Source organism: Macaca fascicularis, chromosome 11 (assembly GCF_037993035.2).
Source record: "Macaca fascicularis isolate 582-1 chromosome 11, T2T-MFA8v1.1".
In the NCBI taxonomy this organism is placed as follows: Eukaryota; Metazoa; Chordata; class Mammalia; order Primates; family Cercopithecidae; genus Macaca; species Macaca fascicularis.
The window spans coordinates 108,210,383-108,223,669 of record NC_088385.1 but is presented as its reverse complement, the minus strand read 5'-3'; the positions used below and the strand labels follow the sequence as shown (position 1 = coordinate 108,223,669).

The window sequence follows — 13,287 nt, the reverse complement described above, 5'->3', positions numbered from 1 at the left end:
CTAATCTTCCAGTAACTACTATTTCCAACAACAGTCTGAAGGGGATCAGAAATGTTTGTTGAGTAAAAACACAAGGAAACAATAGCACACATTTTCTGCTCTCCTTTATGATCGCTGACCTGTCTAAGGACTGGGATCTCGGTTCACTACAGATTGTCACCCGCATTAATCTACTGTCACCCATTAACCTAACAAATAAGGCAGTCTAAAAACTCCAGGCATCCCTTTCCGTAAGGACCCGGACTGTTGAACCGAAAGCTAAAATTCAAGACGTGACAACTGCCCTTTGTCCCACATTCTCCCACCGGTCGCCTGCTTATTTAAATGGTGCGTCCCCTCGGGTACCACTCGAACAAAATTTGCGCGGAGCGCTCCCTGTGTAGATTCGTTGGAAGCAGCTGGAGGCTCCAGTTCTCATCTGCTCAGGTGTCCCTGGCGCCTTGACGAACTCGGCCTCTCCAGTTCCTCACCTGGTGAGCCCTCAGGACAGCGGACTGATTTTGAGGGGCGCGGCTCGCAGCGGCGGGTGCAGGGGCGACTGCCAGCCCTCACCCCGCCTCAGGGTGCGTTCGGAGGCCGACACCTGGCGGACGCCTCCCCGCGGGACGCCACGCCTGCGCGCCGGGGATCTGGGATAAGAAGTGCGCGCCTGGCTTGGGCTGCGCGCCGCTGGGACACCAGTTTGCGCGCAGGGCTCAGACGACCGTGCGGCCATGGACATGCCGCGGGGCATTGGCACCTTCGTGGTGTGGGACTACGTGGTGTTCGCGGGCATGCTGGTCATCTCGGCCGCCATCGGCATCTACTACGCCTTCGCTGGGGGCGGCCAGCAGACCTCCAAGGATTTCCTAATGGGCGGCCGCAGAATGACTGCCGTGCCCGTGGCGCTGTCCCTCACCGCTAGCTTCATGTCGGCCGTCACCGTCCTGGGCACCCCCTCCGAGGTCTACCGTTTTGGGGCCATTTTTAGCATCTTTGCCTTCACCTACTTCTTTGTAGTGGTCATCAGCGCGGAGGTCTTCCTCCCGGTGTTCTACAAACTGGGAATTACCAGCACCTACGAGGTAAGGGGCAGGGTGGGCTGGGACCGTGGAGGGCGCAGGGTAAGGGGACTCTGCAGACCTCTGGAGGCGTTTTCTTGGGGGCAGACTCTCACCGCCACATCGAAATCTCTCCCCGTCCATCATCACCCTCCCTACCTTCCTCCCTGTCCCCCGACCCTCCCCTGGCATCCCTTCCCTTCTACTGAGAGGTATCCTCTAAGGGTGAAAAAATCCTTGGGATTTACTCTCCTGGGCTTAGTGAAAAAAAAAGAGGCTTCCAAAGTGAACGGATTGGAATAGTAGTGCTCGCTAAGATCCTTTCTACCTTTAGCATCTTTGATTCCCAAGCAAGAGGAAAGATTTGGGGGGAAGGTAAGTTCTTCAGGTCTCAGGCCCTACTTCTTGAAATGAATCCTCTTGTTTCAGGTCCTCAGTGCCATTCACTCTTCCAAGACGGTGAAGAATTTGTGCTCCCCTTCCTTCCCCTTCCACACACACCCCCTTTCCACTGAAACAGGCACCCAAGTGGCTAAGGTGTACCAGTAAGTGTATTTGGGACCAGATTCTACCACTTACTAGCTGGGTGACCTTGGATGACTTACTCAACCTTTTGTGCCTATTTCCTCAAAATTAAAATAATATCACCTACCTCATCCAGTTGTTGGGAGGATTAAATGAGATAATGCAAGGTGTAGCATTTAGAACAGTGTTTGACACAGAGTAAGTGCCAGATAGATGTTGGCCATAATTATTGTGGTGGTGCTAGTTGTGGTGGTGGTAGTTATCTTGGGATCGGTAAGAAAATTAGGCAGCATGGTTCTCAAACAGCTCTGCCTTCTCTACGGAAAGATAATTAAGGAAAACTGTCTTTCCTCTATTGCACGATCCCCTGGCTATAGGTTTTCTCAAGTTGTCTGCAGGAAAGGGCTTTGAAAATATGATGCATGTTTAGTTTAAAGAGCTGTTTAATGGGAGGTGGGGGGGGGCAGGATCAAAGCTCAGGGAAGTGGCGGGGCCCAGTTCAGTGCCTTCCGTGGTCTCCTTCACCCAGGCACTGATCCATGAGCTCCATGGAACAAACCTTCAAAAGTTTCCTCTTTATTAAGCCATTAACCCAGAGAACTCCAATCCAGGGGTTCTGGCAGGTGCTTTCCTAGTGAGGCTGGTTCAACTGGTGCTGGGGACAGGGCCTCAATGGCACAACAAACATTGGTGACACATTCTGCCTGGGCTCTAGTGACGTCTTCCAGGGCGAGGCACCCCGGGCAGCGTTGCCTTCCATTCACTCTGATGCTGTGTTTGGGAGAGCCCAGTAATCATCCCAGAAGTGAGCAGGATGCAGTTTCTCAGGTTTGCTCAGAAGTGACAAACTGGTGAAATTCCCCAGACCAAATTCAGTTCTCAGTCATTTTTTTTTTTTTTTTACTTCTCCTTATAGTGAGGAGAAACAAAATATAATTTCGGACTATGACTTCTTTTGAGAACTCAAAAGGCTGGTAACACTGGGCCCATGCCCCCTGTGGCCACAGGAACTCGAGTTTACAGCTCTTGCTGTCACTCTCTATTAAACTTTGATATTGAGGTCTTTGTGTTTTCATGGTGACTGTTTTTTGGTAGAGAAATTTTTATCTGCATTTATGTCTTTATCAAAAAATGTGAAAGGGAAAATGGACAGGGGTAAAGGGATCTCTTGTTTCCAGGGAGATGTAAGAAAACATATATCTTAGTGGCTGGGAGGAATATTCCAACATGTTAATATGTGAACACCTGGTCAATGTCACTTATGTATGTTACCTGATGGAACCTGGAGGCATTTGAGTCTGTGAGCTCTGATCTACAGCTAACCAATTCCCAAACTTGGAAAGGGTTTGAAGAATCTGACATGAGGACTTCATCTCTACAGATGAATGCTGCTCTCATAATCACTGACCCATGCCTCTTCGGGGCTACAATATTAACTCAACCAGAAACAGATTTCCCTCATGTTTGCAGTGGTAGAGGCTAAGTTAGCAGGGGTTGCAGCTAAAAATGGCAAAAAACAAAAGTTCATTGAATGCTGAACACATGCCAGGCACTGGCCTACATTGCATGTTTTACATATATTATCTGACTCACATTCAGAACAATCCTTATGAGGGAAGTACTATCAAGAGCCCCATTTTGTGGACGGAGACTCAGAGTAAGTTAAGCTTCTAGGAATGTGAAGCAGTGTAGACATATGCCTAGCAGCATACTGGCTGCTTCTGAAGGCTCTGATGAGTCTGTTATAACCCCAAGCAGTACTTACACCAGTGCAGAGAGAACAAGGGAAGCAATAGAGGACGCGTGAAGTTGTGGGCACACTGCAGGCATCCACCTCTGGGGTACCAGGCAGTTGGGAACAGGGAAGTTAGGCAACATGCTAAGACCCTCCCTAATGGTCATGGCAAAGACTTTCCTGTGGAGTATATTATTTATTGTTTTATGCTGAGAGGTACAGAATCTATACAGAATATGCAGTACAGTGTTGAGTGATTGAAAACCTGGCATTCTTGCTCAAGTATGAAATCTCTCCCTGTTGACATTTCTTTAGCGAAAATTAGCTGTTCACAAACATTTTTTTTCATTTATCACTGCCTTCAAAATGTAGTCCTGATAGGTGTTTAGCAACTTCCAGACCCAAGTATAATGCAGGAATCCAATTTGATCCATCAATTCTTCAAGATCTTTCTGGAGCCAACTAAATCTGTGTTTAAACTGAGTTGCTTAGACCTCATGTTTGCTTATTATTTATATATTTATTCATATCAACAGAAGTGATTCAAAGTTCTGAGGACAATGAGAGATCATGATTAATTTAGGCACCTATCATTACTCTATAATTATGTCTAGAAATCTTACAAGTATTCCCTAAGGCAGCCTAGTAATTGATGACTGAGATCGTAATAGACTTCTTGGTTCTATCTTGAGTTGGTCCTTGAGCTTAAATCACAGGTTTCCCTGGATCAACTGATCAACTTATGTGGTTCAGCTTGGTTCAATTTATTTGTGTCTCCAGCAATTTGGATGCATGTATCTAGCATAAACAAGACTTCTCTTCTATTGATGTCCATTCACATGTTTAGTGACTCATAGAGATTTACAAAACAAATAAACAAAAAATAAACTTCTAAAGAAATACAATAATACTGCCCTGTTTCCAGGCTTAATAAACTTCTCCAGTCTTCTAAAAAGGCTTCCAAAATATTCTTGAATGATTTTGATATATGTAATTCATTGAGATTCAATTTTCTTCAGGTCCATTGATTTGGATACCACTAACTTCTTAATATCTTACTTTTTGAGTTTACATTTCCCCATCCGTTTATGTCATTGAATAGTCTCCAAACCCTACAAAGTGAGAGGGAAACAAATTATTATTATGCCCCTCATTTTAAAGAGAAAGAACCTGACATTTGGAGAATGATTGCCACAAGCTGATGGAGTCAGGTGTGGGACTGGGTCAAGGGCCAGAACTCTTCCTCCAGCGTACTACACGGTACTGTGTATTTGTCATCCATCAGTGATTTGGGAGTGGGGTCTTACTTTGTGTTAGTTTCATCCATTCACTTATTGAGTCTTAAATATGTAGTCAGATTGTTTATATATGCCGAATAATGTGCACAGATTTTGGCATCAAAGGTTTTACATGTGTACTGTGGCCCTGACAAGTTTGCAAGGTTGTCAACTTGGTGTTCTCTCTGAGTCCCAGTGTTCTTGTCTTTAACATGGGCTTATACACAGTATCTGGCTCATAGAGTTGTTGGGAGGACTGTGCACACAGCAAGTACTCTGTATGTGTTAGCCGTGATCATGGGGCAAAAATATCAGATGTTTTTTCCTCAGATTGTTATCTAACGCCAGTTTTTTCTTCTTCTTCTTTTCTACTATATGAAGATTGTTGTCCGCTTTAAATTTCTTAGTAATTATATTCAAGTTAGAGAATGTCTTAGATCCCAGCTCCAAAATTCTGTGATCCTAACTCTGTAATATATATATTATAATACATTATATAACATAGGAGACAAGCAGACTATGTTATAAGACATAGCAGATTTCAAGTAGAATGGGAAAAATTGGCATGGTCGTTGGCGCTGAACAGAAACTGGCTTGGGTGATTTAAGTTTAAAAAAATTTGTTAGAAGGACATGGGGGTAGCTCATAGAACAGAGGGACAAGCTGAGTAAGCAAGGCTTGGAAAGGACAGAAACCAGGGCAGCCTTTTCAGGCCACTCTGTCGGGATCAGTCATGTTTTATCTTTGTATCCTGCCTTTAAGATTCAAATACCCAATGGAAGGAAAAGCTGATTGGCTGAGCTGGGATCATGTGACTTCCTCTTGGTCAGTAGAGGCAGGGCAAATGACTGACTATTCCATCACAATAGTCTGCAATCAGAAAGGGTTGATGCCCCAAGTGAGTCAAGGAAAATGTATGGAGTAGATGCCAAGAGAAAGAGAACAACAGATTGCTCACTCTAAAATATAGAAAGTAATTTCACTTGTATGACATTCTGGAAAAGGCCAAACTAGAGAGGGAGAGCAGATCAGTGATTGCAAGGGTTTGGGGGAGGGAGGAGGGCTTGATCATGAAGGGGAAGCCCGAGGGAGTTTTCTGGGTGATGGAACTGTCTTGTGTCCTGATTGTGACAAGGGTTACATGAGTCTGTGTGTGTTAAAACCCACTGAACTGTACGCTAAAACAAGAGTCAATTTTGCTGTATATAAATAAAAATAATACTAAAATAAAAATACAGAATCCAAATCGGTTATGAAGTTGCTTTACATTTCTAAATTTAAATTTTCTTCTTGACTTCTGATTTTAAAAAAGGCATCCAGAGGATTCACATTTTTTTTTTTTTTTTTTTGCAACAGTATTTAGAACTTCGATTTAACAAATGTGTTCGTCTCTGTGGAACAGTCCTGTTCATTGTTCAAACAGTAAGTAGCTCTCCATTTATTTTATCTTTTGTCAGCTAAAATGTTTTTAACCATGGCATCTGGATTAAGCTTACCTAGGAAACACATGAAAGATAAAAAAGAGGTGTTGAAAATATAAGGGAACACAAAAGGAGAAACACTAGTCACTGTACAGCATCAACCCTTAAGATCATCAAACAGGGTTTCAGTAAATGCTTTACTTCCTGGAAAAGTAGAATGATTTAAGTGAATGTTAAATATTATGCTGGTGAAGCAACAGTCGGAAAGTATGCTTTCCTTTATCTGACCTCCCTTCACCTCCACCAAGGTGACAGGAAGGGCATTACTACATGACAAAGATACTTACTTGTTGCTGACAGTGGGAATTCTAACAAAAGGAAAACAAGTAGCATGTTCACAGTATTTCTGTAACATATTGAGTAGTAGGTATGAAAAAATTAACTTCCATAGGAAGACAGTAGGAAATAATTTTCTTTGAAATCATGCTTTAAAAGTCAGCGCTCTTTTAAAAATTAGACTCTAAGAACCAACTAAAGCAGTCCTTAGAGTGTAAAACAACAGAATCCTAAGCTCTGGAGGAGTCTTTAAAGCCAAATACTCAATCCAGTAATTCAAGAACATGCACTTATAGATTTACTGATTGACACGAAGGGAAAGCAAGGATTTGCCAAGTGGCCAGTGACAGAGAATGCTTTCCACTGTTCACCCTGCTGCTGGAAGATTGTAATGATCATTGTCACGATTATTTATATACACATTTTCCTCTTGTCAGTTAAGCACTTTAGGGCTGGGTTTGCTAATGGAGATTGTGGAAGAGATTCGCATTCTTGTCTCTAATTTCAATTCCATTTCCAGTCAAAAGCTACCTAAGGGCCAGCCGCAGTGGCTCATGCCTGTAATCCCAGCATTTTGGGAGGCTGAGGCAAGTGGATCACCTGAGATCAGGAGTTCAAGACCAGCCTGGCCAACACATGGTGACACCCCCATCTCTACAAAAATACAAAAATTAGCCAGACATGATGGCAGGTGTCTATAATTCCAGTGACTGGGGAGGCTGAGGTAGGAGAATCTCCTGAACATGGGAGGCAGAGGTTGCAGTGAGCCAAGATCATGCCATTGCACCACCCCAGCCTGGGCGACAGAGCAAGACTATTTCAAAAAACAAAAAACAAAAACCAAAAAAAACCAAAAAACAAACAAACAAAAAAGCTACCTAAGGATTTGCTGCAGTGAGACAGACAGAGTGCCTCTGTAAATTATGTAACTCAACTTCATTTTATATCTTTGCAAATTATGTAACTTAAGTTTTATCAGTCCTTCACAACTGCAGTATAAAAGGAAGGAATCCTTTGGGGTCTCTTAGAGAGTTGAGCCTGGTAGCTTGCATTCACCAACTGTTCACATCTCTTTGGATCTTTGTTAGAAATGCCAACAGAAATGAGAAGTGGGGACGAGCGTTAGGAAGGTGGCCTGTGGTCATGTTTTTAAATCTTCAACTTGGACAGAATAATGACTGTGGAAAGTTAGTTCATTTTTGCAAAAAGAGGGGAGATTTAGCACCTCCCATTTGAAGGACTTCATAGTTCTACTCATGTAATATAATCAAACATTCAAAAGGTGCTGAATAGGTTTTTATTTTCATAATATGCTTTTATGGAATAATCATGGAATTCACTTCTATGGGATATATTTGAAAGATCAAACACAGTAAAAATTATATTTTGAGGAAAAGACTATTTCTCTTCCTCACTATTGTACCCCAGATCAATAAATAGTTGTTAAATATATGAATGAAAATAATGAATGATATTAAAAAGATAGAATATGGTTCTTGTTGGCTTTCAGGATTTTTTAGTGCAAATTTATACTTTTGTTTAATTTATGAACATTAAAACTTTTAGAAATATGTTTTCCAAATTTTTACTGTTTTCTCGATTAGTTATGCAGGGATTAACAGTTTGAAGACATAATTGAGGGGTCATCTTTTATATTATTATTTTTTCTTTTTTTCTAATTATTTTAGATGTGGGAAATTTTTTTTCAAGATTGAGTTGCTGGATCAGTGACCATTTGCACTAAGCACCATATAAAAGTCCATATTTTTACATAAGCGTGTTGCAAAAAAATGTTTTTAACTGATGACCATACCATAAACAGAAGAGTCAACTTTACTTAAATAATATTTTTCAAGTTACAAACAAATTTTATTAGGCATTTTGAAACTATTGTTTTAATTCATAATTGAAGTTATAGGAAAACAATCAATATTTTATAACTCAGACATAATTCATGAATTTTATAATTCATTTAATTCATTTGGCTTTCTTTCTCCCCCCTAGATTCTGTATACTGGAATTGTTATTTATGCCCCTGCCCTGGCTTTGAATCAAGGTACATTTTAGAGTTGCCAGTTAGGTAACTCACATTTTGGGGTTCACTTTCAACAAGCCTTATTTTTTCCTTGGGGAGATGGGGAGATGGAGGAATGCTTCTAGTAACCTACATCAGCCTTACTAGTGGGGCAGGACGGGTGCAGTGTCTATGGTAGTTTCTTTGGGTTTTTGGATGGGTAACTCCAAAGTGTCTGTAGACCATTACAGAGGTGGACTTCTCCAGGTGGTACTTCTCTGGGATGTGCTCACCAGCCCATTCATTCCTTTAGAATTAAAGCCCCCTGTAGCCAAAGTCAGGATTGACAGCATCTCCTCCTGTGAGCCCATCTCCAGGAAGCTTCCCTGTAATTCTGCTCAGGCCTGTTGTGAAATCTGGAAGGGAGAAAAGCTTTTCTTTTCCACGCTTCTAATAAGGCCCAAAATGAAAGAGAAACAGAGGCATGTGATTTGAATGATCAGACTGCTCCTAGTGACAAAAGGACAGATGTCTGTAGCACTCTTACAAATAAATTTATGAAGATTGTGCTGCTCAACGAAGTATCTATACTCTTTAGATTTGGGAGGATAAATGTAGTGAGGCTGGGATAGTTTACTGAAGCAAAGGTTCATGCTAGTCATAGTTTCAAAAGGTTTTGGGGAAACACCATGCCCTTTGAATTCTTATCTATTCGATGTGAATTTCTCTAAAACGTCCTTGTAAAATGGACATGTGGACTCTGTGATGGGAAGAAATGTGGTACGATTCCTGGGGTTAATATGACATGAAGAAAATCTACTAACTCTACACTCTGTTTTCTTGATTTTATGATAGACATGACAGTAGTTATCACCTAAGTTTATAAAGTAAACAGTATTATTACCAAGAGGAACTTCATGTATAAGGTGCTCTGGAACTCTGAGTCCTGGGCATGTTCCACATCAGTATTACCAACATGACAAGAGGATCATTTCATATATCAAGAACTGAGTTGTAAACTTCCTAAGTTACCTGTTTAGGCTTTATGTGCAGTTCAACATCTTAGGGTTTTAAAGTGTAGTTCTGGGAATAATCAGAGGACTGACTTTAATCTGTGAAGAAATCAAGCATTCTGTTCTTATCAGGCTCAAACCACTCCCTGAGAGTAAATTAGAACGAAAGTGAAGGCGTTTTGATGACTAGAGTGTCACTTGTGTGTTTTGCTGTGACCAAGGCTGTAGGTACAGGCATAGACACAGAACTTAGTGTGCAGTAGATGCTCAGAAAAGCTTATGTGACTGAATTGAAACTTCACATTCTGTAGGTCTAACCTCCTTTGTTCTTTTTTGGGAAACCTCAAACAAATACTAAGAGAGAATAGAGCACCTTAATATGCTCATTCATCACTCTACAGTAATATTTATCAACTCGTGGTCTATTTTAATTCACTCCCCCTTACCTCTACCAGATTATTTTTCTGCAAATATGTTATGTCATTTCATCTGTATTTCAGTATGTCCTTTGGAAATAAAGACTTTTAAAGCTATAATTATGCCATCATCGTATCTAAAATATTAATATTAATCTCTTAATTTCATATCAAGTCAGTGTTCACATTTCCCTGATTTTTTCAGTGTTTGTTAGATTCAGGATCCAAATAAGCTTATGTGATTGCAATCAGTCGATCTCTCTTAAGTTTCCCTTTTCTGCTTTTTAAAATTGAAAACCAGTTTTCTTTCTTTCTTTTTTTTCTGATCGCCTGATGCCTATTGAGAAAACTAGTTTTTATTGAGGTCTATATAATATACCTCAACATACAACATACAATAAAATGCACAGAGCATGGGGAAGTGTACAGTTGGATGAGCTTTAATAGTTGTGTCATAGCTCGTGTAACTACCACCCAGCTCAAGATACAGACTATTTCCATCATCCACTCCCAGGAATTTTTCTTATATGTCTTTCTAATAAACCTCCTATGGGCCCAAGAAACCATTTTCTGACTTATGCTACCATATACTAGTTTTCCCTATTGTTAGATTTTATAGAAGTGGAATCATATAGAGCCTTTTTATGTCTGGTTTCTTTTGCTCAGCAAAATGTTTTGAGATTCATTCATGCTGCTACATGTATCAGTAGTTCATTCCTTTTTTTTTTTTTTTTTTTTTTGCTGGTAGTACTTCATTGTATGCATCTACCGACATCCGTTTATCCATTCTCTTGTTAGAGACACTGGGTTGTTTCCAGTTTTAGGCTATGGTGAAGTGAGGGTGCCAAGAACATTCTTCTACAGGTTTTGTGCATTTTGTTTTTCTTTTTGACGCCTGTTTTCACTTCCATTGGAAATGAAGTACATGGATGTAGTATAAAATTAAAAATAATTCTAGGTCCGGCGCGGTGGCTCACACCTGTAATCCCAGCACTTTGGGAGGCTGAGGCGGGTGGATCAGGAGGTCAGGAGATTGAGACCATCCTGGCTAACACGGTGAAACCCCGTTTCTACTAAAAGATACAAAAAATTAGCCGGGCGTGGTGGCGGGCGCCTGTAGTCCCAGCTACTCAGGAGGCTGAGGCCGGAGAATGGCACGAACCTGGGAGGCGGAGCTTGCAGTGAGCCAAGATCAGGCCACTGCACTCCAGCCTGGGCGACAGAGCGAGACTCTGTCTCAAAAAAAACAAAAAAAACAAATATATATATATATATTTCTATTTAGACCCAGCTGAGGATAGAAATATGTGCAAATTTATGAGAAATTGCCAAACAGCTTTTCCAACTGGCTGTATCATTTTACATGTCCACTACGCAATATGTGAGAATTCTCGTCATTCGACATCCTTGCCAATATTTGATATTATTCTTTTTTATTTCAGTCATTCTAGTGGGTATTATCTATTATTTTATTGCTGTTTTAATTTTCATTTTTATATGACTATTGCGGCTTAGCTTATTATTAGACTATTATGGCTTAGCTTATTGGCTCCTGAAATAATAAAGTGAATAAAGACAAATCACCTAATAAAAAGTGAGCCAAAGACTTGAACACTTCACAAAAGCAGATATTCTTCCAATACATCACATGATATATCTATTCATTCCTAGACCTTTAATAATTTCTCTTAGTGCTCACTTTGGCAGCACGTATGCTAAAACTGGAGCAATACAGAGAATATTAGCATGGCCCTTGCACAAAAATGATATGTAAATTTGTGAAGCATTCCATATTTTTTAAAAAAGAAAGAAAAGAAATAATAAAATAAAATAAGATGTCTCAGTAATGTTTTGTAGCTTTGGATGTTGAGGTCTTTTACTATTTCTTAGATTTATACCTAGATAATTGATGTTTTTATGCTATTGCAAATGGCATTGTTTTATAATATTTTTCAATTATTCATTGCAAGTATATAAAAATACAACTGACTTTTATGTGTTGATATTCCATCCTAGAACTTGCTGAATTTACTTTTTAAATCAAGCAGGTTTTTGGAGATCCCTTAGGATTTTCATGTTGTTTATGAATAATGACAATTTTACTTCTTTTCTAATCCTCATGGTTCTTAGTTCTCTTTCCTGTGTTATTGCAATGTTAATGTGGAAAGTTACCTTGACTGAGTTTTGAATATTAAACCAAGTTTTACTTTCTTGGGATAAACCCTGCTTGGTCATAATATATTATCCTTTTTATATATTAATGAATTCAATTTGATAACATTTTGATAAGGCTTAATAAATGAATTGAGAAGTGTTCCCTCCATTTTCTGAAAGAGTTTATATAAAATTGTGTATTTATTTCTTACATGCTTGGTAGAATTCACCCTGAAGGCACCTGAGCCTACTCTTCGTTTCTGTAGAAAGATTTTGGTTACGGATTCAATTTCTTTCGTAAATATAGAGTTACTCATATTTTTAAAGTCTTGTGGCATCAGTTTTGGTAAATTGTATTTTTTAGGGAATGCTTCCATTTGGTCTAACTTATCAAATTCATTGGCATGAAGCTGCTTATAATACCCTCTTGTTATGCTTTTAATGTTTATAGTATCTATAGTGACATCCCTTCTAATTATTCCTAATACTGATAAGATAACTTTTCTATCTTCTTATCTTGATATATCTTTCTAGTATTCTATTGATGTTTTAAATCTCTTCTAAGAACCAATGTTTTGACTTGTGGATTTTCTTTGTTTTCCATTTCATTAATTTGTGCTGTTTATTGTTTCTTTTCTTCTAATCACTTTGGGTTTTCTAGCTTCTTAAGGTGAAGCTTAGGTCATTGATTTTAAATATTTCTTATTTCATAATGCAAACATTTAAAGTTATTAATTTTTCTTTTACCACTGCTTTATCGGCAGCCCATAGATTTTGATACCTTGTGTTTTTATTTATTTCTCAAAATATTTTCTAATTTCTCCTGTGATTTCTTTTGCCCATGGGTTATTTAGAAGTGTATTGCTTAATTTTCAATATTTGAGGATTTTCTATCATGGCTTTTTGTTATTTATTCCTAAATTAATACTGCTTTGGTCAGAGAACTAATATGATTTTAATCATTTGAAATTTATGAATTTGTTTTATGGCCCAGGATCAGGTCTATCTTGAACATTCCATGTGCTCTCAAAAAGAACGTATATTGTATGCTTGTTGGATGTAATGTTCTATAAGGTCAAACGTTTAGTTGGCTAATAGTGTTATCATCACATCTTCCATATCTTTATGGATTTTTTTTTGCTTGTTCTATCAATTGCTGAGAGAAGGATGCTAAAATCTCCAAATATAATTACCATTTTTTCTATTGCTCCTATTTCTCTGTCAATTTTTACTGAATGTATTTTGAAGCTCTTTTAAAGTCTCTTTTTAAATTTACAATCTCCCTTCTATTTCTTTTCATTTAAATTGCAACTTATTTGCTGAAGAAACTGGGTTATTTGTTCTGCCCAGTTTTCC

General features: G+C 39.3%; 1 protein-coding gene and 1 non-coding gene across 3 annotated transcripts in view; both read left to right on the top strand.

Moving 5' to 3' along the window:
• The first annotated feature begins 663 nt into the window (after nt 1–663).
• SLC5A8 (solute carrier family 5 member 8) overlaps nt 664–13,287 on the top strand; it is a 57,744-nt gene continuing 45,120 nt past the window's right edge. For both annotated transcript variants that reach the window (XR_001483594.4, XM_005572000.5), the window contains exons 1-3: nt 664–1,064; nt 5,934–5,999; nt 8,339–8,390. Coding sequence is in view for 1 of the 2 variants with exons in the window: in XM_005572000.5 (XP_005572057.2) it covers nt 714–1,064; nt 5,934–5,999; nt 8,339–8,390 (469 nt within the window). In the remaining variant the exon portion in view is untranslated. The remainder of the gene's footprint in view (nt 1,065–5,933; nt 6,000–8,338; nt 8,391–13,287) is intronic.
• Nucleotides 11,469–11,575, top strand: LOC123567706 (U6 spliceosomal RNA). Its single transcript, XR_006690814.1, has one exon. It is a non-coding gene; the product is annotated as a U6 spliceosomal RNA (small nuclear RNA).